At 33.8% G+C, this 22,086-nt stretch overlaps 1 protein-coding gene across 1 annotated transcript in view; it reads right to left on the bottom strand.

Moving 5' to 3' along the window:
• The window catches only part of LOC128205584 (deleted in malignant brain tumors 1 protein-like), a 44,319-nt gene that overhangs the window by 8,931 nt on the left and 13,302 nt on the right, over window positions 1-22,086 (bottom strand). The window contains exons 21-50 of the mRNA XM_052907319.1: window positions 21,903-22,039; window positions 19,835-19,982; window positions 19,445-19,563; window positions 19,066-19,216; window positions 18,587-18,738; window positions 17,948-18,095; window positions 17,605-17,771; window positions 17,282-17,444; window positions 16,879-17,048; window positions 16,332-16,482; window positions 16,081-16,232; window positions 15,269-15,419; window positions 14,568-14,746; window positions 14,243-14,402; window positions 11,956-12,128; window positions 11,694-11,850; window positions 10,833-11,008; window positions 10,099-10,285; window positions 9,515-9,678; window positions 9,091-9,300; window positions 8,286-8,438; window positions 7,059-7,073; window positions 6,677-6,921; window positions 6,125-6,362; window positions 4,505-4,701; window positions 4,181-4,269; window positions 3,512-3,581; window positions 2,175-2,360; window positions 418-888; window positions 71-217 (exon numbers count right to left, since the gene is read on the bottom strand). Coding sequence (XP_052763279.1) covers window positions 71-217; window positions 418-888; window positions 2,175-2,360; window positions 3,512-3,581; window positions 4,181-4,269; window positions 4,505-4,701; window positions 6,125-6,362; window positions 6,677-6,921; window positions 7,059-7,073; window positions 8,286-8,438; window positions 9,091-9,300; window positions 9,515-9,678; window positions 10,099-10,285; window positions 10,833-11,008; window positions 11,694-11,850; window positions 11,956-12,128; window positions 14,243-14,402; window positions 14,568-14,746; window positions 15,269-15,419; window positions 16,081-16,232; window positions 16,332-16,482; window positions 16,879-17,048; window positions 17,282-17,444; window positions 17,605-17,771; window positions 17,948-18,095; window positions 18,587-18,738; window positions 19,066-19,216; window positions 19,445-19,563; window positions 19,835-19,982; window positions 21,903-22,039 — 5,026 coding nt within the window. The remainder of the gene's footprint in view (window positions 1-70; window positions 218-417; window positions 889-2,174; window positions 2,361-3,511; window positions 3,582-4,180; window positions 4,270-4,504; window positions 4,702-6,124; window positions 6,363-6,676; window positions 6,922-7,058; window positions 7,074-8,285; window positions 8,439-9,090; window positions 9,301-9,514; window positions 9,679-10,098; window positions 10,286-10,832; window positions 11,009-11,693; window positions 11,851-11,955; window positions 12,129-14,242; window positions 14,403-14,567; window positions 14,747-15,268; window positions 15,420-16,080; window positions 16,233-16,331; window positions 16,483-16,878; window positions 17,049-17,281; window positions 17,445-17,604; window positions 17,772-17,947; window positions 18,096-18,586; window positions 18,739-19,065; window positions 19,217-19,444; window positions 19,564-19,834; window positions 19,983-21,902; window positions 22,040-22,086) is intronic.

Below are 22,086 nucleotides of genomic sequence, written 5' to 3'. Positions count from 1 at the left end.
TAGGTTAAAGCAAACGATTTCAATCAAAGAAAATTAAAATTATAAAATAATACGTTAAAATGATGCATACCATAACATCTTTGATACAGTTATCCATTGAAATATTTGTGAGCGTAGAAGGGAGTTTTTCACATTGTTCGAACGTACTAGAATTTCTAAAATTTCCATTGCAAACAATCCTTGCCTGATTTTCATTGTATGTTTGCGCTGCTGCTCTCTGAATACCAAGGTAAATAAATGTTAATTAATGCAAAATACAGTCAACAAACAAGAAAGAAAAACAGTTCGAAAAATATTCGAAATAAAAAAGTATTCATTAAAACTAACTGCATGTGAGCATTGTGCAATAAACAATAGGTTGACCTAAGTTTAGCGTAGTTCATATCACTAAATAAATCAGGATACTTGTCCTTTTACTAAATTTACCTTGGTTCGCCTATAGACGGGTATTTTCACGAGAGGAATCTTAGGACGTCTACCAAGAGATCGAACTGATCGATGATTCGTTATTTCACTACAAGTATGGTATCCAGTCGTTCTACCGTTTGAACATCCGCTCGTGCTCTTTTCACAGGAGTAAGCATTGGCACCTCCATTTTTCTTACAAACACAAAGTGGAAACTCCCAAGGTGGCAGTTCTCTATGATATACATCAGTTGTAAACAAAGACCGATCCTGAGGAACTTTCCACTCATTTATGAATTGTGTTTCATTGTCAAAGTCATCAACACTGTTGTCATTAAGGGAACCACACAGTCCTGTACTATTTCCTTCTCTGTCTTGCACCGAAGGAAGTATAGAAATATCAAGCACCCTTCCTCCCTCTTCACCCATAAAAGGGGCGTTGTCAATTCGGGCTCGAACAGCAGTTCCGTATGGCATATAAATCTAAATTACATTATATTTACTCTTTTATTATAACGCTGTGATAGAAAATAATATATTTTATGCTTTCTGATGGGTAAACGATACAGATACTAATCAGTGAAATAAAATAATCATTGTCAATGTTTCAAATAGTGAACATATCAACATGGTAGTTTTCACTGTTTTGACAGCCTTCCTAATCAAAGGTCAGTGCGCACAGCCCAGGATCAACACTTCAACGACGTCATTCCCAAACTGAGGCATATAATAAAAACAAAACTTGCTTATGTGTCAGATCGTAATTTATCCTGTCTCTTGCATACAAATTTACCCAATAAAAGGGTGTCTAATAAATTTCGTTTTATTAGGTCAGCTGATCTCTCGATTTTAATCTACGGTCACATGACCAGTTCTATGCGCTTTTTAATAAATAAATAGAGGACATTTGTATTATTTGTGTAGCATATATGCAACAAAAACAATGTTACATAAAAATAACATCCAATAGTGTTGTATAACCCGCTTTCTTTACTATCATTTAACATTGAATTTATAAGTAAACGGCGTCATTTTGAGGTCGCATTAAGAAACAATTGTAGAATGTATATCGACACAACTTTACGAACAATAATGTCTAAATGCGTTAATTTGACGTACAACGTATTATAAATCAACACTTTTAAAAATATTTTGTGCGTTTCTAAGTGAATCGTCAATGTTATTTCACCACGACTATTCTGTATACACACTGTCCTTTTTAATTAAAATATGACATGGTTGAGTGATAACCTTGCAAAGTGCCATAATGAAGCCGGTAAGCCAAAACGGCGATAAAAATATCAACATATGCGTAATTTAAAACAGAGTATATTTTGCATTTTCTTTGCCATGTTAAATGTAATGAACACATATAAAATAGAAATAACTTATAATCAAATATCTTGTTAAAGTGAAGTGATACAAAACAAATATGTGACAGGATAGATAAAATACAGGTTAGTGATGTTGATGGTAAGATTATCAAGCGCGGCTGCGGAATTTATCTTCGCCTTGTAGGATTAACTTTTCCCATCCACGACATTAAGCTACTATTCTATCTAAGTTTTATCTAGTGTACACCTAAGCAAATCTTTCACTCGTGACAAGGAGACTCGTGAAGCAAAGTTTTTGGTGAAATATATTGTAATCTTACACGAAAACCAACAAAAATTGTTTTACACAGTTATAAATAATGCGCTTTGAGACAACATATAATTAATATAATTATGATGATCAAGTGTACGTTATCGAATCAAAATGGAACATACGGTATATGTGAAATCGTTTTCCTTTTTCACTGTAAGTGATTTGTCCCAACATTGTCTGTATCCAATATCAATGTATCCGTTGCAAACGTTGATTACGTATACGTCTCGACCCGCTCTTACAGCAAGACCGCAGTTGCATTTGGCGGGATTGTTTGAATTGGTGCAGTAGGCTATTTTATGCTGAATCTAGAATGAAATATTTATATGCTGATATTCTTGATTTGATATTTTTTGTGAGATAGTTTGTGCGTTTAACACAGAGTCCCATTTAAACACAAATATTTAAACACGAGCAGTCACAGAGACAGCGCGCTCGACTATTACGCCGCTTTAATGTTTAAGGATTGCAATGTTTTGGTGAAACGTGCAAGGATCACTGTACAACTAGATAACATGCTTATTTGAAGTTTTAATGCAATACATCAAGTAGTTGCTGAGTAATTGACTTATATGTGCTTACATGCACAACCTTAACCAGAATTTCTAATTCGATTAATCAATGGGCAAAGCCTCTTGGTTAATCAAGGGAGGTTCAGAACAGTTGTATAAAGTCCTAATGCAATACAGCAAGTAATTACTGAGATATTAACATATGTTTGCTTACATGCAAAACCAGAAATTCTAAGTCGAATAAAAAAGGACAATAATTTGCATTGTATGCAAGATAGAGTTATGTAACTTGGTTAGATATTCGATGCAATACATGATGTATTTGCTTAGATATTGACTTAAATTTGGTAACATGCAAAACCTTAACCAGACTTTTCAAGTCGAATATTAAAAGCAATAATATGCATTGCATGCAAAAAAGATTTATCTAAATTGGTAATCTAAAAAAGGTTGGATAGTTGAAAACCGTTGTATAAAGTCTCAATGCAACACATCAAGTTGTTGCTATGATATTATCCTATTTGTGTTTACATGCAAACCCTTAACCACAATTTATAAGTCGAATAGTAAAGGCCTATAATTTGCATTACAATCAAAATAGTGTTATCTTACTTCTATTAATTAAGTTGGTTTGATAGCTGGGGACACATATCTTAAGTTTCAATACAATACAGGAGAAATTTGCTGAGATAATGACTTAAAGATGCTTACATGCAAAACCTACCTGTGACGCCGACGCATGCGCCGAAGATAATGTAAGTAGTTTAGACCTCCTAATTATTCGAAAATTCGAGCTAAAGTGGTTAGTTTTTTTAATTAAATTGAATTATTATCTACATTTTCTTATACATTCAATGACTGGATTGGTCATTTTATATTAATAAAAGTCAAGTATACGGTAGTTATTATTATGTACTTGTAAGTTTGATATTAAAGAATTGAAATACCTCTGCTTCTTTGAACATCAGGTGAGAGTAGAGAGTGTAGTCACCTTCGTCGGCATGATGTTCATATGCCCTAAGATAGGATGTGCAAGTTTTAGCAATTAAAATGAAAACACCTCGCAAAACAAGTACTGGATCGAGCGAAGTAAACGCAACATAAAAGCACCAACGCTTAGCTGTTATTAAATGTCAAAAAAGCTGCCTAACTGTATTTAATAGAAGTCAGAGCAATGGGCTGTGGTACACATGTGTGCATTTATTGTCTATGTCAACATGTGCACCAAGTTTTATCTGAGTACCGAATTCGCTATAACGAATTCGGCTTTTAAACTTAACACTTAAAAGTTTTCTATATCCGGTAGTTAATATTGTGCTCAGACATTTACATCAAAACAATTAAAGGCTACAAACTTATTTGTATGAAGTTGATATTGTAAAATATCATTAAATAGGATATGACTTTTATCACTTATAAGAAATCGAACATGACTGTATGGGAATATTGTACATAATGTTTGAGTTTACATTGTTTGCTAGGATTGAAGTTATTAATGAAAACATACAATTAGACAAAAAGCAACACTTTCCATCTTAATACAAACTTGATACAAAACCAAGCTTTAAATTACTTAAAATGTTTAATGTGTATACAATATCCAGCGCTAAAATTACCTTCCATCAAACGTGTACATATGCGGATCGTTTCTAGCAGAGCAGACTTTTCCCCGCCAGTTTCGATCCGTTTCAGGTAGAACATCCACCTGTCATATATATGTTTACATGAGTACAGTTGTCGGGTATGTTGCTTTAACAAAATGTAAATAATTAAGATTGAGCAATAAGAGGAACAAGCAAACAGCGTGGGGGTATTTATACTAACTTATTAACCAGGAATAACGTTTGAAGTATTACGTGTTTAGATGTTTACGTTGTAAAAACGTTTCTTTAATTCGTTAATTCGTTAATTTGCGTGTTAAGAAAGCATTAGCCCGGTACCTTGATTGATGGTAATTTGTAGGTTTTCCACAGAAATATTATCCCGTTAGCCCGAAAAGCTTGCAAATGGAGAGTGAACTTTCCTGCAACACCGTAATTTCCATTTTCTGCCGCGCTAACATTCACATGATGTCTAGAGCGAGCCACATTGCTGGACACCAATAATCGGCAGCCATTGGGAAAACTAGCTTCCGCATCTACAATTTTCCATTGTAAAAAAACATTATCGATTATCGATCGTCTTTTTGGGGCCAGCAAGTGGAACGTTCGCACGTGAATTCAATTGTCATTTTAAAATATAAGGGTGGATAAAGAAATCATGGGATACAGTATTACCAGCTACATCAATTTATTGAAAAACAGTACACTTATAAATTCTAAACGGGAGACAAAAGCGTACACAATTTAGGAAATATGTCAAGTGTGTAGTTCGATAGAGCAACATGTTTTGATCGGCTTCGACATTGATCAAAGCAAGCGCAAACAAACGGAAAATTGTATTGCCTTATCGGTTGTGCACTGTATACTGTGCCACTCATCCGATACTCATCCAATACACACTATCTGTGTCAGTTTTTGCGTTGACAATGTGTCAGCTTATGAGGTTGTATTCTACGTCATTTAAATAACCGAGAGTAATATCTTAATGATAAAAAGGTTCGTTTGCTACGCTCACTCTGCACTTTCTTTATCATTAAAGTTTAACTTTATGACGATGATGTCATCTAACTATTACATAGCTGTGTAATTTTCATGCACGCCTTAACAGTGTAACTGTTCGCTAAGAATAAAAGTGAAAATAAAATAAATTGCCAACACAATGTTGTTGTTTTTTTCCGACTTCTTACTTTCAGGACATATTTTAGAGTTAGTTTACTCATCGTCGTCAAGCCTCAATATGATAGGAATATAACTGGAACGTAGGTAAACATATATTTATATAGGGTTAATACACCTTTTTGAGGTCGTTACCATCTGCAAAGGCCCACAAAATAGTTTAAAGCCCGAGTGCGTAGCTATAATAACAGTTAGTTCAAAATGATCTCCATAACAAGTTTCTTTGACATCACGAGCGATGTCATTGAAAAGGTTTTACATTGCAAGGGCCGAATCATAACTCGACAGTTGCATTTTTGTTTCGACGCCATTTTTTTAGTGTTCAGGCAATTGAAAAGGTTTTTTTTAGTTTACTAGTTAACTTGGATTATGTACACACAAAACCTGTCAGTAATAATATTTGTTTACAGCTATGTTTACATGCTGAAATATGTTTTTGTGCATCGTTGACCCACTTTTGGTCTGAAACCAGGTCGCTCAGCGTCTATTGTTATGATGCGGGCCCTGATAGCACAAATGTAAAACAAAAAGCCGGTCATTTACGTGAATTTACTGGACAATGCACGTTTTCTACCGATTACGCCCGGGTTTATACGTTTTAACATACCACGATATCGGACCGAAAGCACACTTGTCATGCAATAATGTATGATTTTACATTTGAAACGGTCAGCAAAAACAGAACGTTTCCCTAGAGATGAAACCGCTTTAAACGCACAAGCTTACACGATATATCGAAGGACTTATAAAATATGCATCAAATACAACATTGCAGAGCGTTACCTGGGCAAGTTCCATAGTCCGGAGTGAAATAGTCGATTGTGATTCTGCAGAGTTCCGGCGGCAGAAGGTCACAAACTATTGGTATTGAAAGTTCAAATTCAATAGCTTTAGTTTCTCCACGTCGTAAAGTTAACGACGGCGTGAACAATGTAATCCCGACGAAGTATGGGCTGGAAAACTGTGAAAGTTGTCCTGGCTGTCCTCCAGGTTCACTGAATGCCCTCACAGCACACGAAATCTATACGAAATAACAACTTAAAGAAAATCATTTTCATTTTCACAAATATAGAAAAATGTGTTTTAATTAATCCTGACGAATGTTAAATGTTAATGATAATAATGACATTGATCACTGAAATTCCATTCACACCAGATTTATTCAAGTTAATTGAATAAACATAGTTTTATATACGTAATAAAAATGATTTACAATGATCTTAAAATGCAAATGATTTATTTTTCTACAGCAAAGATGTTAACAAATCATTAAAATACTCCACTTTGTGGTACAGTTAATCAACGTTAATATAGATATAAATTCTAGATATTTACGTTTGCTCCCATTCCAACGTTCAGTGAGTACAAATCGTCATGCATGAGAAAACATGGACGAAGATCTCCTTTTGAACAATACTCTTTTATGAGATGGTGTTCCGAGTTTTCATTTATTGTCCACTGAACTTGGTAAAAAAAATCGTTTTCTTCATCGGGATCAAATTTACATTGAAACCACAAGGCATTTTCTGAATACTGTAAAATAGTCCCAACAGTACTCGCAACAAAAGCAGGTGGCGGAACTGGTTAAAAGAAAACAATAGGTATTTAGTTTTAGCCTAATTCGTTTCTTCTAATGTTTCAAAACAAATTTACTTTACAAGTTTACAAGAAAGGCTTGTGAAACTAAAAAAGAATCTTCTCAAAATTCCAAACTTACCTTCAGATCCAATTCCTGAAATTTATTTAACCATTTTTGTTAATTTAAAAATAAAATTATATACATCAATATTTATTAGGGATGGCAACGTGTACCCGAGTACTCGAGTACTCGATCGAACGTCCGAGTACTCGAGTATCAAATCACTACTCGAGTACTCGGATTTTTTTTTGAAAAATCTATAAAAATCACCAAATACACGATTTAGTTGCCAAAATGACAATTTACGGTCCCTCTAATCCCCGCTGTGTATACAATTGACATCAATCAATTAGTTGACAGTTGTTGTGATAGTTGCAAACTGTCAACAAAGGACCCCTATTTCAAATTAGCACTAATGTCAATTAGCGAAGTTTTGATAGCGTCACTTTCACCTACACAATTCTATTGTATACCAATTAGTTTAAACATTATATGTTTTACAACGAATGTGAAGAAAGCTATGATAGCTTGTACTGAGTCACTCTCGTTGGCACTATGTTGCGCGAGAGTGTTGCCTTGTGTTGTATCGACCGTTACAAGAATTGATTTTTTAATAGGCGTATTTTAATTATTTTGCAATGGTTATCATATGATTGGTTGATATTTTGAATCAAGAATTATGAATATTTATGAGGTAAACAACAATTACACAGTACGAAAAATTGTCATTTTAAAAAAAAATATTTGTAGAGTAAACAACCAAAAAACTGAACTTCGTATTGAATTTCGTTCACTTTTTTTTATGTTTGCTATTAATTTTTGTTCATTAAAATTCTGATTGTTGTTCATTTCTGCAGTGCATACTTGTATAAAATGAAACGAATAAAACAAATTAAAAGCCTGAAACAACATTTTTTTTCTTTTTATATAATTTGTTTTGTTAAAATACGTAATGAAAGTTTACTTTAAAGGTGAAAATGACCAATAATACGACCAACGCACAATATACGCCATTTACGATATATGTATACACAATCTTGTCCTCGCGAACACATGTTCAATTTGTCCGAGTAATCGAGTATCGAGTATTAATTTTACTACTCGTTGCCATCCCTAATATTTATCAATAGTTTTATATTTCAAAATTTATACTGAAATAACATAAGTATGTTAAAGTCTTACTGACGTTCAAATTAACGCGTTCAAATTGAACATCACCTAATATTTTGTGGAACGAGCTTTTATTACAACAATTAATAATATGATTTCAATTAACATCAAAATTAATGCTATAAAATGACATACCAAAGCAATAGGCACTCTTTGGAATATTGGTTGGCTGTAGTTTGTACACAAAGAACTCATTATTACATTGCTTAACATCTACTTTAAAACTGACATCAGAATGGCCGATGACTCGAAGAGTCGCGTTCTCTGTTCCATTGTAAACAGGTGCATCTGAAAAGATGTGTCAATCTTGAACAGATAACAAACATAAGTCAAACTATGTTCTAGGTTATGTTAAGTCTCATTGGTATTGCTTTTAAAGGAGATTATTTAATATCTGTAGACTGTTATTTCCTGACGGAGATGTGTTTGCTCACCGTCCTCAAATTGTTACTACGACGTTATACAACGAACTTTCAAAATAATGTATATTTGCAATTCACTTTCATTTTGCCGTACCGATCAGACCAAATGTATTGTGTCTACTGAATATTCTTGACACTTTTATTCCTGAAATAGTGTCACATAACCGATGCAAGTGTTTTGTTTAATCAAAATTGGTTACTTTCTATTTGCTCCATACATAACATTATAATGTAAAAACACAGGGAACTGAAATGGCAAATTATCAAATGTCGAAAGTTGTGCAATAGGGTATGCCCAGAATTGCTTGTTGTATTTTAAGGTTGGATATAGAAATGGACCGGCATTAAATAACATTTACTGGTTTAGTGCCTTCCTGAACAATCACTACAAATTACACAAGCTGATGATAAACTGTATGGGAACTTCGATGTCATTTCAAAAGCACAATGTACTATTAAATAACATTATGAAATGAACAATAACATGTATAAATAGTTAAACATAATTTAGTGCATACTTGTTGAGTATATAGGGAGATGGGTTCCACATCGATTGAACGGTGGCTCTTCATTCAGCATGGTATTATTACCAACGAAATACCAGCCGGGGGACAATTTACTGTCATCAATTGGTTTGTCGGTTGCTTTGAAATTAAGTACTCGCATCTCAAGATTTGGCAATCGTTTATATACTTCCTTTGAGCATGGGTCTATGTCGATCGAGAAATCTTTGAAAAGTAAATAGAAAATAGCATGACACTTTACCTATCCATTGTATGAAAACAATCATTTATCAAAAAATATACGACGTATGCAGTATTAAGAACTCAAATCAATTTATATGAATTATTATATTATGTTTTTGTTTATATGAAATACTATATGTTTTATTAGTAATAATATATGAAGACAAATGATTAAATTTAGTAATAAGATATTCACCACATTTTATGTACACATCTTCATCGTGGTTACAGTCGTGTTTGGACCATTGGCTTGCAGGACATTCAGACACATCGTTTTCAGAACCAATGCATTCTAGTTCATCGATTAGGATATCACCTGGTTTATAATCTTCCATGATGTCGGGACTTCGATCCACCAATCTACATAACAGGCACAGTCCATTCAATATTCAATGTTATAAAAAATATGCATAATGTAGCCAGTACACTATAACTAGAATTCAGCGAATCGGAAATGTCAAGACAAACATTTTGTTAATTATCGTTCTACTTGTTATTTTTTTATAACTGAACAATGATAAAGACAAACTTATAGACACTTGTATTCATGTGCGTATGTTTATGTCTCTGGCGAAATGTATACACTGTTTCATTTAAATATTTAGAACAGTATTTTACTAATGGCTTAGGTTTAAGTTATTTTGCTCTCCAATGACGACATCGACACCAAGCCTTTGAAAAAACTGCGATAACTCACCCATAATCATAGTCTACAATAATCACAACAACGCCAAATAGTCAACGAGCGACAAATGAACATTTCCATACAGTCCCACTCACCCATAATCAAATCCCATCATGCTGCATAGCACAAGCGCATCGTTGTCACCAAACTTATCGTCACATATCGTACCCCAATGAGGCTGGTACGTTCCATCTTGGTATTTTCGGTACTGTATCTCTACTAGCCCTCTAACTGAAGGCATGTCAGGGGCGGTTCGTTTTAATGCTATTGGGGTTTCAGCTCCTGTGGATGAGAATATTTTTGCAGTTGCAACATTATTTAGAATTAAAGCAACACCCGATAAATTAGTCATGATCAACCATATCCTATGTTCAACATTCGTGATAAACATCTATGATAATATATCGTTTAAAAAATAGATTAAAAAGGTTAAACACAACGAGTTTCTATCAGGCGTTCAACATGAACACTTGTAAGATTAAGTATAGCAACGAAGAACTACTCAACGTATTGGAGCCAAACCTGCTGGCCTTGCTGTGCATGTGTGTATTATCACTGACAACATGATAGACGCTTTTTGAGTTATGGCCAAAATTAAGTTTAATGTTTTGTAATGAAACAATGCCAATGACAGCGACACTAAAGAAATTACAATACTATTGTTAATATCAGACTTAAACAATCTTTTTTGTTGTTGACAATACTGGCATTCATTGTGTTTTTAATGAGCAAGTCATTTCTAAGTAAAGTCCTATGAAATCCGTTTGTTATATGTGTGATTATATTGTACTTATAAGCCCAGATCAATAAAACTAAAATGAATACTTACTGCAGTTTACGGCCACGTTGATGCCACTAGGGCAATCGAAATTATCTTCGACCCATTCACCATTACCACAGAAAAACAAATCATCTTCATCGCCAGAGCAGTTGAACCCTCCTATTATAGGTGGTGTATATGAATGCGAAAACCCGAACTTAGAGGCATCATATACTTCCACTTCCCTGAAAATAATCCGATTAAGACATGAGAAAATGTAATATGGTTTACAGGCATTTGTATTTGTCAGCAGTTAAGAGATCGCTTAATTAGATATGTTCACAAGTAATCTCACATGACGTTTTGTAAAAAGTTGTCATGGATATTCAGTTCACATTAAAGGGACTGTACACCAGATTGGCACCAAAATTGTTTTTTCTGTAACGAATCTCAGGACAATTATTTATAAAAGTGTTTTACTCATGTTTGATATCAAAATTGTATAAAAAAATAAATAAAAAGTCAGAGACCGGGTTTGAACCGGTGTCACCAAAATTGCAGTCAAGTGTTGTATCCACTGTGCTAAGAAGCTCACTCTAAATGGTTTGAATATTTAAGCTTTATACCTAACTTGGTAATATCACGTGATAACATCGACCAGCCAATCATGCATAAGAAATGAATTCTACTAGGTAGACATACCGAGTAATCTTTTTATTGGAAAAATACGAAAAAACTGCGACCAATAAATTAATTGTAAACTATGTGGTACTTCAGTTAGTAAGTATCAATGCTTTGTACACATCGATACCAAGTTTATGTCATTTTTCAACAATTTTCTTTTTTCGCTATCTTATCATACGGAGTACAGACCCTTTTAACCTTATAAACGATTTGGAATAACAGTAATTTTATTTCCTGTTTACAAACCCAGTATAATTATCTCGTAGGCCAGCGATATTGCAAATTGTTGTTGCATCATCCTTTGTGAAATTATCTTTACAAACTCCTCTCCAAGAACCTCGGATATAAACCTCAACAACACCCAAATACAACGTCCATGCGTTGTTAACACGAACTGGTGTGTCTGAAAATCAGAGGTTAAAAATTAATTATGTAGTTCTTATTCATAGAATTAATGTAATATTCAAAAATTGCAACATATATCTATAATACTAAATGTGTAACTTACTACACTGTACAGCCAAATTGTTTACAGCAGAGCAATGTGGGTGAATCTGAGACCATGTATAGCCGGCATTGCATTCGGAAATATCTTGTTCATGACCCAGGCAGTAGAGGTTAGAAACAATAGCTCTGCTATTTCCTGTTCCGTAATATGCATTGCCGTGATAGCTAGCGCTCCTACAAAAAGCAATATTCAAGGGGTTACGCAGAAAACATGCGAACACGAAAATGTGACAAAAAGACGCACGGACATCTGCGCTAAAGCAGTATGTTTCTGGCATAACATGGGAGAGAGACGTTATAATATAACAATTTTTATTTGAAATATTCTCGAACCCACATACTTCTCCACTTAATATTTTGTTACTAAACTACGTATAGCACTGCATATGTCAACTTAAAATATAATATTGTAATTGTTTGGTGCGACCAAACTTGTTTTTTGTGTATTTGTTAATAAAGCCCACACTAGTATCGCATCCATCTGCGCGTAGAGCATACACTCAACAAAGGTTCAAACCAGACCATATAAGATGGCTTTTTTAACTGATTACATGCTTTTCAGAAATTATAAAAAAGATATATAATATCGACGACACAATCACAAAACAAAATCGACCAAAATTAAAAAAAATCGTAAGAAGGTAAATACTTTTTATAATAAACCATATATAAAACGAACTAATACCAACACACAAGTTAATTGTACCCATTGAAGTTCCATCTAAGTATAAGGTCTAGCTTGAAGTTAAATAAAATACATCATTAAAATAAGGATAGCAAATATTAGATAACGGTAGTATACTGAAACGTCAGAATTTATGTCATGTCCTATGAGCATTGTTACACATTTGAAACAGCTCCCAAAGAGCATATGACAAGTGTTATATTTTAAGATATATAGAGGCTATTTGTTGAATTCAGTGTAAGATGGATTTTAATTTCATGAGTGGTCAGAGAAAAAATATTTTCACAAGTGCAGCCGAAGGGTGTTTTGTTGTTGAGACAGCGAAGAAGTTTCATATCCATTAATGTTGAATGTTACGTTTCCGTTAAATTTTGGTTTTACGAAAACCCAAGAGGAAATGTCGAGGATGTGCCAGAAAATGCTTTTGAAAACGATGGAGGGAAGACGTCGGAAGTTTTCTCGACAAGATGTCGGAAATCATCATTGTTTTTTAATCTGCTATAATTGTTCAGGTTTTTATGGCCAATGATTTGAACTATTTGATAAGGCGGTACTCCTTTATCGTTCAGTTTTTGAGCAATCCTTTATCGAGCATTATTTAAAAAAAACCTGAATTGATGAATCGATGAAGGTTATTAGTCAAATTCAAAATGCTTGTGCAAACATGTACGCGGTTAGAGTTTGTAGGTAGAAATGATGTACACCTCTATTTCTAGCATATGTGGCCAAGTGAATGTTCAACCGATACCTACCAAGCAGTATGATCAATGAAACAGTTCATACATAAAATATAGTCTAACATCAAATGGTAAGTTTATTTTTTTATAGTTATATTCAATCGCAAAAAAAAATGTTTTATTAAAAACATTGCATAATTTGAGATTGACAATTCTATACGATTTGGCCAATATGTATATTACTGCACTACAGACGACAACAGACATGTATACTCTACTTTTTACATACAGGTACTTTTCAAGTCAATGGAAGCGAATCTTGTAAATGATGGAAAAAGTAGTCACGAGTTGTCTGCAGAATAAAATGATAAAATGTTATCAATTCACTTGAGCCAGAGTGAAATGATCAAGATATCATTTAACAGTCTTTTTTCAATCTTTCCCCGATATGCATGAAATAATGTGAAGGATTTGGAATTGCACTCAAATCGAACTTATATGTTCATCTAGAATTTTAATTGAATATTAAGAATTGGGAAAGTATTTTTTAATGAATGCTGTTTTAATATGTGTAACAATTTTTGTACCGTAGAGGTACATTTTTAATAATGTTGCCAAGCAATCTCTCAATACCTATTTACAAGCATTTAGCGCTGAGTAGCGTACCTTAATTATGTATTCATGTTAATTTTTGTCTATGTCAAAAAATATCATCAGTGTTGTCAAAATGCTCTAATTCTTTAATGCAGGCAATTGCATATTATGTTTAGCCAGTTTTCTACTTTAATTTTTTTTGCATCCACGTACGTTTTGCGTTTGTTTAAATGAAAATCAGTCAAATGATTCAACAATTTTATATTATTCAAAGCTATCACAAATTTTCTCCGATAATCTTATATATTTTGCGATACTATTAGTAAACTTACTCAGTGTTATAACCCAGCATTCTGCATATGACCTTTGCATCATTTGCATCAAAGGACATGTCACAAATCGGCCCCCATTCTCCTTCATATTCGATTTCTACCCGTCCTGAATAGTTTGTCGCTTTTGTTCCATTCACCAAACGTATTGGTGTTTTCGGGCCTGAACGGCATCAAAAATAGATATCGTACAAAAATACAAACAAGAATAATTTTTCAAATTTGTATAACCAGGTGTGTTTGATACACTACGTCACTTATTCACCAGCATGTATGGACCTGGTATTTAATTAAATCAAAGAATAAACATCAAAATTCCTATACGTACGGCAATTGATTCCAACGTCATAGAGATGGTTATTGCATGGCGGTTGTGAAGAATTCTCAAACCAAGGAAATGACTCGCATTCATCCAAATCATCTTCAGTCCCGGTACAATTTAAATCTTCCACAATCAACGATCCGGAGCCTTGGCCATACTTTAAGCGCTCATATATTGTTGCAGTTCTGTGTTCATGCATACTCGATTATACATTTTCATGAAATCAGACTGATTTTAAGTATTCATATAATTGCATTGAAATGTCTACTCGATTGTAAAGATTTTGGATCAAAAAAGCATTTGTAATAATTTCTGAATAGTATATCGACAATATAAGTATTGTGTTGTGCCAAAATTCCCCAGACTTCATAATCAACATAATCTTATAGGTTCCTGAAAATATCTTTTCAAATCAGAAAAGATTTTCAATGAATTAATGCAAAAATTGGATTCAATTCATTTCCTGCGAGCTAAAATATTCTTTCGTACACTTACTCCAAATTACTGTTGCATGTGTTGCAGCGGATATTTGTATGATGCTTGCTAAAATAAAGCCTTAAAACTAAATAAAAAATGTTTTGTTTTTGAAACATTTTTTGCTTTGGACCTTCAAACGACTTTAGCACTGTGAAAGCCCGTTTAAGAGAACGTTGTTTTTTTACCAATGCCTCATACATTAAGATCTATTTTGGCTTATCTTAACTTACTGATTTCCAGGAACATGCGCCAATCGGCATATAACTTGAGCTTCGTATTTGTCGAAATGTTTGTGGCAGACAGTTCCCCATACTCCGTAATACTGAAATTCAACTCGTCCTTGATATCTGTTAATGCCGCTTTGTAGACGTACGCGGTTATCTACAATACAAGCCGGCATAGCTATAACAGGGCAAACAACAGTGTTACGGCGACTTTATTACTTAAGATTCGTTATTATACGGATTGATAATTAAATGTAAATGTTCTATCATTTCTAAACGGCCCTTTTCGACGCCATGGATTTCTTTGTTCTGTGATTTAACGTTCATATCGAATGAAAAGAATAAGTGGCATCGCGCATTTCAACAGGTAATTCAAAAGGTTATTTCATGTTAATTATACAAGCTTTTATTTATACATAAATACATCAGTTTGTTATAACATTTTATAAATACATAGTGAACGTAATTTGATATATCACTCGATGACCAGTGACATGTGATTTTTATTAAATTTTGGAAAGCTGTAATCAGAACAATCCTGAGTGTTTTATCACCAGCGAAACACAGAACCTGTACTGAGAAATATATCTTTAAAAGGCTGTTCAAAATACATTATCAGGTTAAAGTGTTTCATTGGTGAGTAAGGACAATAAAAACATGCACAGTAATTTATTAAACTTGTCATCGTATGGTATTAATAACATGTTTAATAACCTATTCAGTATGGTTTAAACACTAAAACCAATAGGACGACTACATTGTCAACACTAAATGAAACTACAAAAGCAACCATAGGTATTTTAATCAACGAAACTTACTGCTGCATTGTACACCAGCCCTTCTATTACTGCCACTGGAACAAGTGGAGGAACCCCACAAATAGGGATTACCACATTCTGTAATATCTGATTCTATTCCCGTGCACCGAAGAGTGTTAATGAAGCCACTGCCATAATAACTCAATGGTTCTCTGAAAAGGATAAAGCGATTAACGTACATTATTATATATAGAAATTTCAGAATCTAAAACAATTGTGTTGCATATAACAATGAACTTTAAATTTATTACCCGACTTTGAAGTTTAAACGCCTGCAAATGACTGCAGCCTCTTTATATCCAAAGTAACTTTTGCAGAATGTTCTCCAACTCCCATCATAAAATGCTTCTACAGCACCTGTTGAATTGCTGGACCCAGACAAGCGAATGGGTGTAAACGGTCCTATAAAACAATTAACATAAGGTTCTATGTACATTAAAAGTACACACGTGTAAAGTAAAAGTTGTGTGTTTCCAATAATTATTGGTATGATTTTACATCATAAATCCAAAACAGTCAAACTGTTTCACAAAAAAACACACATTATATGCCTTTTAGTTTTTTTTGATAAGAGTCGTGATTGAAATAGGCAAATACATGTTTCCCTGAAATTCATTTCGCGAATTTTGTTCGAACACAACTAATTCCTGGTAAGTAACAGTCCGTATGCGTTTAATATAGGCAATTTAAACCTTAAATAGTTAAAATGGTTTAATCCCCCCTCTGACGTACAACCCTTGGTCTTAAGGGCTCGCCATATCGTTAACTTCGTGTGATATGTGTTGAAAATATACTTACTACAGTTAATTGAAACTGATACATTTGAAGAGTTGCAAGTCTGTTCTCCAGAAAACCACGGTGAAGACTTGCATTCCTGAATGTCTTCTTCGTTTCCATTGCATTCTAGGTTTTCAATTACATAGCCTCTTTCAGTGTTAAACTTGTTATTGGCGAAAACAAGAGCGCTCCTTAAATTCGAAGACAGCCATATACACGTTAATGTCTTGTTTATTAAACAGTTCTTTTCTTAATATTCGATTTCTTTTCATAAAATCGATCAATAGCAAACGTATAACGCTATATTATTATGAAGAGGTGTATGCTTGAGATACCAATGATAGCAAGCCTCAGTTCTGTATGTTTTGTTGCCCGTTACACTAAGTGACAGTATTAAGTATTCATGTCTATAACTAGTATATACCCGTTAGTTGGTGCTCCAACAAAGCCGCATATAGCATCTGCATCATTAGAATCAAAATCGTCCGCACATACGCTGCCATAGCTATTTCTATAAATGTCCCGAAATATGAGACGGACACGTCCAAAATATTTATTTACACCGCTAACTAATTCGACGGTAGTCTCTGAAAAAAAGTATTCTAACGTAACCGATACCTGTAATACCGATACCTGTAATCAAAACCTGCATTATTATTCGTGTGTCTTATTATAAGAACGCTTAGATGTTATCATGTGGTTTTAAGGAAACTTCCTCAACATTTCAATTGTCGATAAATTACTTACTGCATTCAATTTCAAGAGGGTAGATATATCCACATGACCCAAGTGTCCATTCATTTGACTTACATTCCGTAAGTTCATCTTCATATCCAGTGCAGACCAGATTTGTTATGGTATGATTGTCGAAAGTTTTATTAGTGTATGTGTTAACATTCTTTATGGTTCCATTCCTGAGAAAGTAGAACAAACGTTTAAATTTAATTTCAAATACAAAATTATTGCATTGAGTACCTGTGGCGTAAACCTCAGTATAACATTCCTGAATATTTATCAAACAATCATAGGATGCTAAAGTTACGTGTTGGGCTCTTGCAAATTGTTATATGCGGATAAAATAATAGCGTACGTATATCTATAGCCTGCAGAGCGACATATGACGTGAGCCTCATTGGATGACACACTTCCTCTACATATCGGTCCCCAATGACCACCGTAGAACACCTCTACTCGCCCTTTGGTTGGAGAAGGTCCGTCAACAATACGCACCAATGCTCCTGTGAACATTTCACCAAAGGATTTATTTCTATTTACAGGATATTAATATATGTTTTATAGTTGTGGGATGATATCAATACACCATGAAGTAATTTATATCTCATTGATAATGCCGAAATGAATAGTTGCTTTGATGGACAAAAACACAGAACTTTTATGACATGGTTAGATGCAACCTTAGCAAACATGATATCTGTATCAATTCATACATGTTATGAGATTTTACTGCTCGGTAAATTTAACGATAGCGCATACATCATTTTGCTATTAATCGTTTAAGTTTAAACGTAAATGTGCTACAGGAGTAAAGTTAGTTCCAAGCAATTTACTATGATCTCGAAGTGAATGATTCTTTTTAAGAAATATATATTACAAATTTGTTCAGGGAGTATCTTTAAGTATTTATCTGTTCAATATATTTATTGTTGCAGTAGAAATATCACTGATGGAAGTAGTAGTGATAGATGTTCGTATTTGGTAGATGACATACTGCAGTCAACTTCTATAATCTTCCGAGAGGAACATGTGCCGACCGATTCGCTGTAATAAGCACATTCAGATACGTCAACTTCATCTCCATTGCACTTCCAGTTGCCAAGGATTGATGAGTCGTTGCTTTCTTTAGTGGAAAATGTAGCGTTCCTACCAAAATAATATTTGTTACAAAAATATATGAATTCGAAATAAACGAAAAGTGCATTGTATGATCAATTTATAACTATGAATAGAACAACCAACAAATTAATACACACGAAAGAAAAGCTGGATAATGAACAGTTCTATAAATAGCATTGATGTATAAATGTATAATTAAGAACAAAGATAAACAAATTAGGAACAACAAGACACACTTATCATTAAACAAACTTTTAGTTTAAATACAAAACTCTGTATTATTGCCCATTGCATAACATGCCTTCAGGGTAACTAACGAATATGTGGCGACGACAAAAGGCACAGATTACACACCTAGCATGATAATGACCAGACATGCGGCATATCACAATTGCGTCATTTTCTTCGAATCCATCCGAACATACTTGATACCATGTGTGGTTGATTTTGGTTTGCAGTGTTCCCTGGATATGGTTAATACCATCAACAAATCGAATCGGCGTCTCTGGCATTGAAAACAATCCGGACATAGATAAATGAATCATTTTACAGGCATTCGTAACAATCATGTCTTCTGTGGACATCATAAACGATTAAGAGAATAAGTTGGTAATTATGACCATGTTTGTTTGTATCCACAAAGTTCGGCTCGGTTTGCCATTGTCGTTTCTCATTAGAAATGAAAACGTATTGATAGACTCCATGTTTAAGTAGGACATGTTATATAACTTACGGCAATTAATTCCGTAGTTTGTATATCGGTACGTTGTGTCCTCTGTTGTGCTATTGACACATTCAACAATGTCGCTTTCATTTCCTGCACATTTTAGCTGATAAATTCGACCAAGCTGCCTGTGATTAGTTTGATCCCGCAAAGTGGAATTGGTTGTTGGTACGACTATATTTCTTTCACTTGCAATAGTAAAGAAAGCAACATTTATATCTTCTTTAAACCTTAATATGTGTACAAACTTCCTCTCAATTCCTATGAATTAGAATCAGATCTTTAAAACATAAGAAAAAACATATGAGAATAAAGAGTTCGTTGAAATTGTTTTATCTTTAATACGGTTCGCCAATATGACTTCAATTTATCTAATTTGAAAAAAAAATATGTTCTTACCTTGTAAAACTCATGTTCAACATCTTGCACACAGCCATTATGGTTCTTGCCGCATCTACGCTGTAGACGTAGTCTTGTGATCGGCCAATATCTACCCAAATGTGCCCCATGTAACTTGTTCGGCCGTTCCTTAGCTCCATGAACGTGGCTAGAATCAACAAGTTAAACGAATCAACACAGTACCAATAATTGACAGATTGGTTGTAATACAAAATGGCTTTTCTTTTTCTTTTATAATGACTGCTTCCGTCATATTCGATCCACAAGAAGTTAAGCCATGAAATTGCACACCGACATTCCTTGGTCCATAACTAAATACAAACACCAAATAGCAATGTTAATAAATATACGCTTTTATTTGATCATATCAAAAGCTTTTTAAACATAAACCCATTTTTAAAAACAAAGCGTTATTTCGAGCTTCAGCATAGACTTATTACCGTAGGTTTATTTTTTTTAAAAGTCAAAATATCTTCACCAAAAATTAAAGTGCTATTAAAATGAATAATATATAGTATGCAGTTTCTTAACTCATAAACAATTATTATGATGAGATAGGAATATTGAAATAAGAAAGAGTTTCACATAATTAACAAGAGCTGTCACAGAGACAGCGCGTTCGACTATTCCGCCGCTTTTCAATGTAAGGATTGAAAAGTTTTGGCGAAACTTGCATGGATCACTGTTAGATTAGATTTCAATGCAATACATGGTGTGATGAGATATTAACATAAATGTGGTTCCATGCAAAATTTTAACGAGAATTTCTAAGTCTTATAATAAAGGGCCATTATTTGCAAAATACAGTTATCTAACTTGGTTATTCAATTAAGTTGGGTGGTTGAATACCATTGTATAAAGTCTCAATGCAATACATCAAATAGTCGCTGAGATATTATCCTATGTGTGCGAACATGTAAGACCTTAACCAGAATTTCTATGTCGCATAATAAAGGGGCAAAACTTATATATTATAAAAGATAGAATTATCTTACTTAATTAAATAAGAATAATAAATAGATGGGAGCCTGTGTGTAAAGTTTCAAAGCAAAACATGATGTATTCGCTGAGGTATTGACTTAAAAGTGGTTACATGCAAATCCTTAACCAGAATTTTTATGTCGAATAAAAAAGGGGCCATTTTTTTAATTTAATGCAAACTGGAGTAATCAAACTTGGTTAATTAAGTAGGTTGGACGGTTGAGTACCATTGTATAAAGTCTCAATGCAATTCCTCAAGTAGTTGCTGCGATATTACTCTATGTGTGCTTACATGCAAAACCTGAACCAGAATTTCTAAGTCAAATAATAAAGGCCCATAATTTGCATTTAATTCAAAAAAATGTTATCTGGCAATATATATCTAATGTTTCAATGCAATACATGATATATTTGCTGAGATATTGACTTAAATGTGGTTACATGCAAAACCTTAACCAGAATTTCTAAGTCGAATAATAAAGGGCAAATATTTTGCATTAAATGCAAACTAGAGTTATCTAACTTGGTTAATTACGTAGGTTGGATGGTTGACTACCATGGTATAAAGTCTCAATGCAATACCTCAAATAGTTGCTGAGATATTAACCTATGTGTGCTTACACGCAGCACCGTAACCAGAATTTCTAAGTCGAATAATAAAGGGCAATTATTTGCATTAAATACAAACTAGAGTTATTTAACTTGGTTAATTTAGTAGGTTGGATGGTTGAGTATCATTGTTTCAAGTAACAATGCAATACCTCAAGTAGTTGCAGAGATATTAACCTATGTGTGCTTCCACGCAAAACCTTAACCAGAATTTCTAAGTCGAATAAGAAAGGCCTATTATTTGCACTCTATTCAAAAAATTGTTATCTAACTTCATTAATTTAGTATGTAAGATAGTTGGGAATTCATATATCCAAAGTTTCAATGCAATAACTGATGTATTTACTGAGATAATGACTTAAAGGTGCTTACATGCAAAACCCTAACCAAGGTGTGACGCCGACGCCGACGCCAGGGTGAGTAGTATAGCTCTCCTTATTCTTCGAATAGTCGAGCTAAAATGTGTATTGATACTAACGGCAGGATATAGCAAGCACTTCCGAGCAGGTCGAGTTGCTCACGGTGCAAGCAGATACATCGTTTTCCCTTCCATTACAGTTCACACCTATCGTTGATTGGTCTTCATCTAACGTCGTATTCCAAACTTTAGCAGACCTTAAAAAGTCAATAGTAGAACTCTTAATGTTTGAAACAGACTTTAT

Source organism: Mya arenaria, chromosome 2 (assembly GCF_026914265.1).
Source record: "Mya arenaria isolate MELC-2E11 chromosome 2, ASM2691426v1".
NCBI classification, from domain to species: domain Eukaryota; kingdom Metazoa; phylum Mollusca; class Bivalvia; order Myida; family Myidae; genus Mya; species Mya arenaria.
Note: the sequence above shows the minus strand (reverse complement) of the source record. Positions and strands in the feature narration are given on the sequence as shown.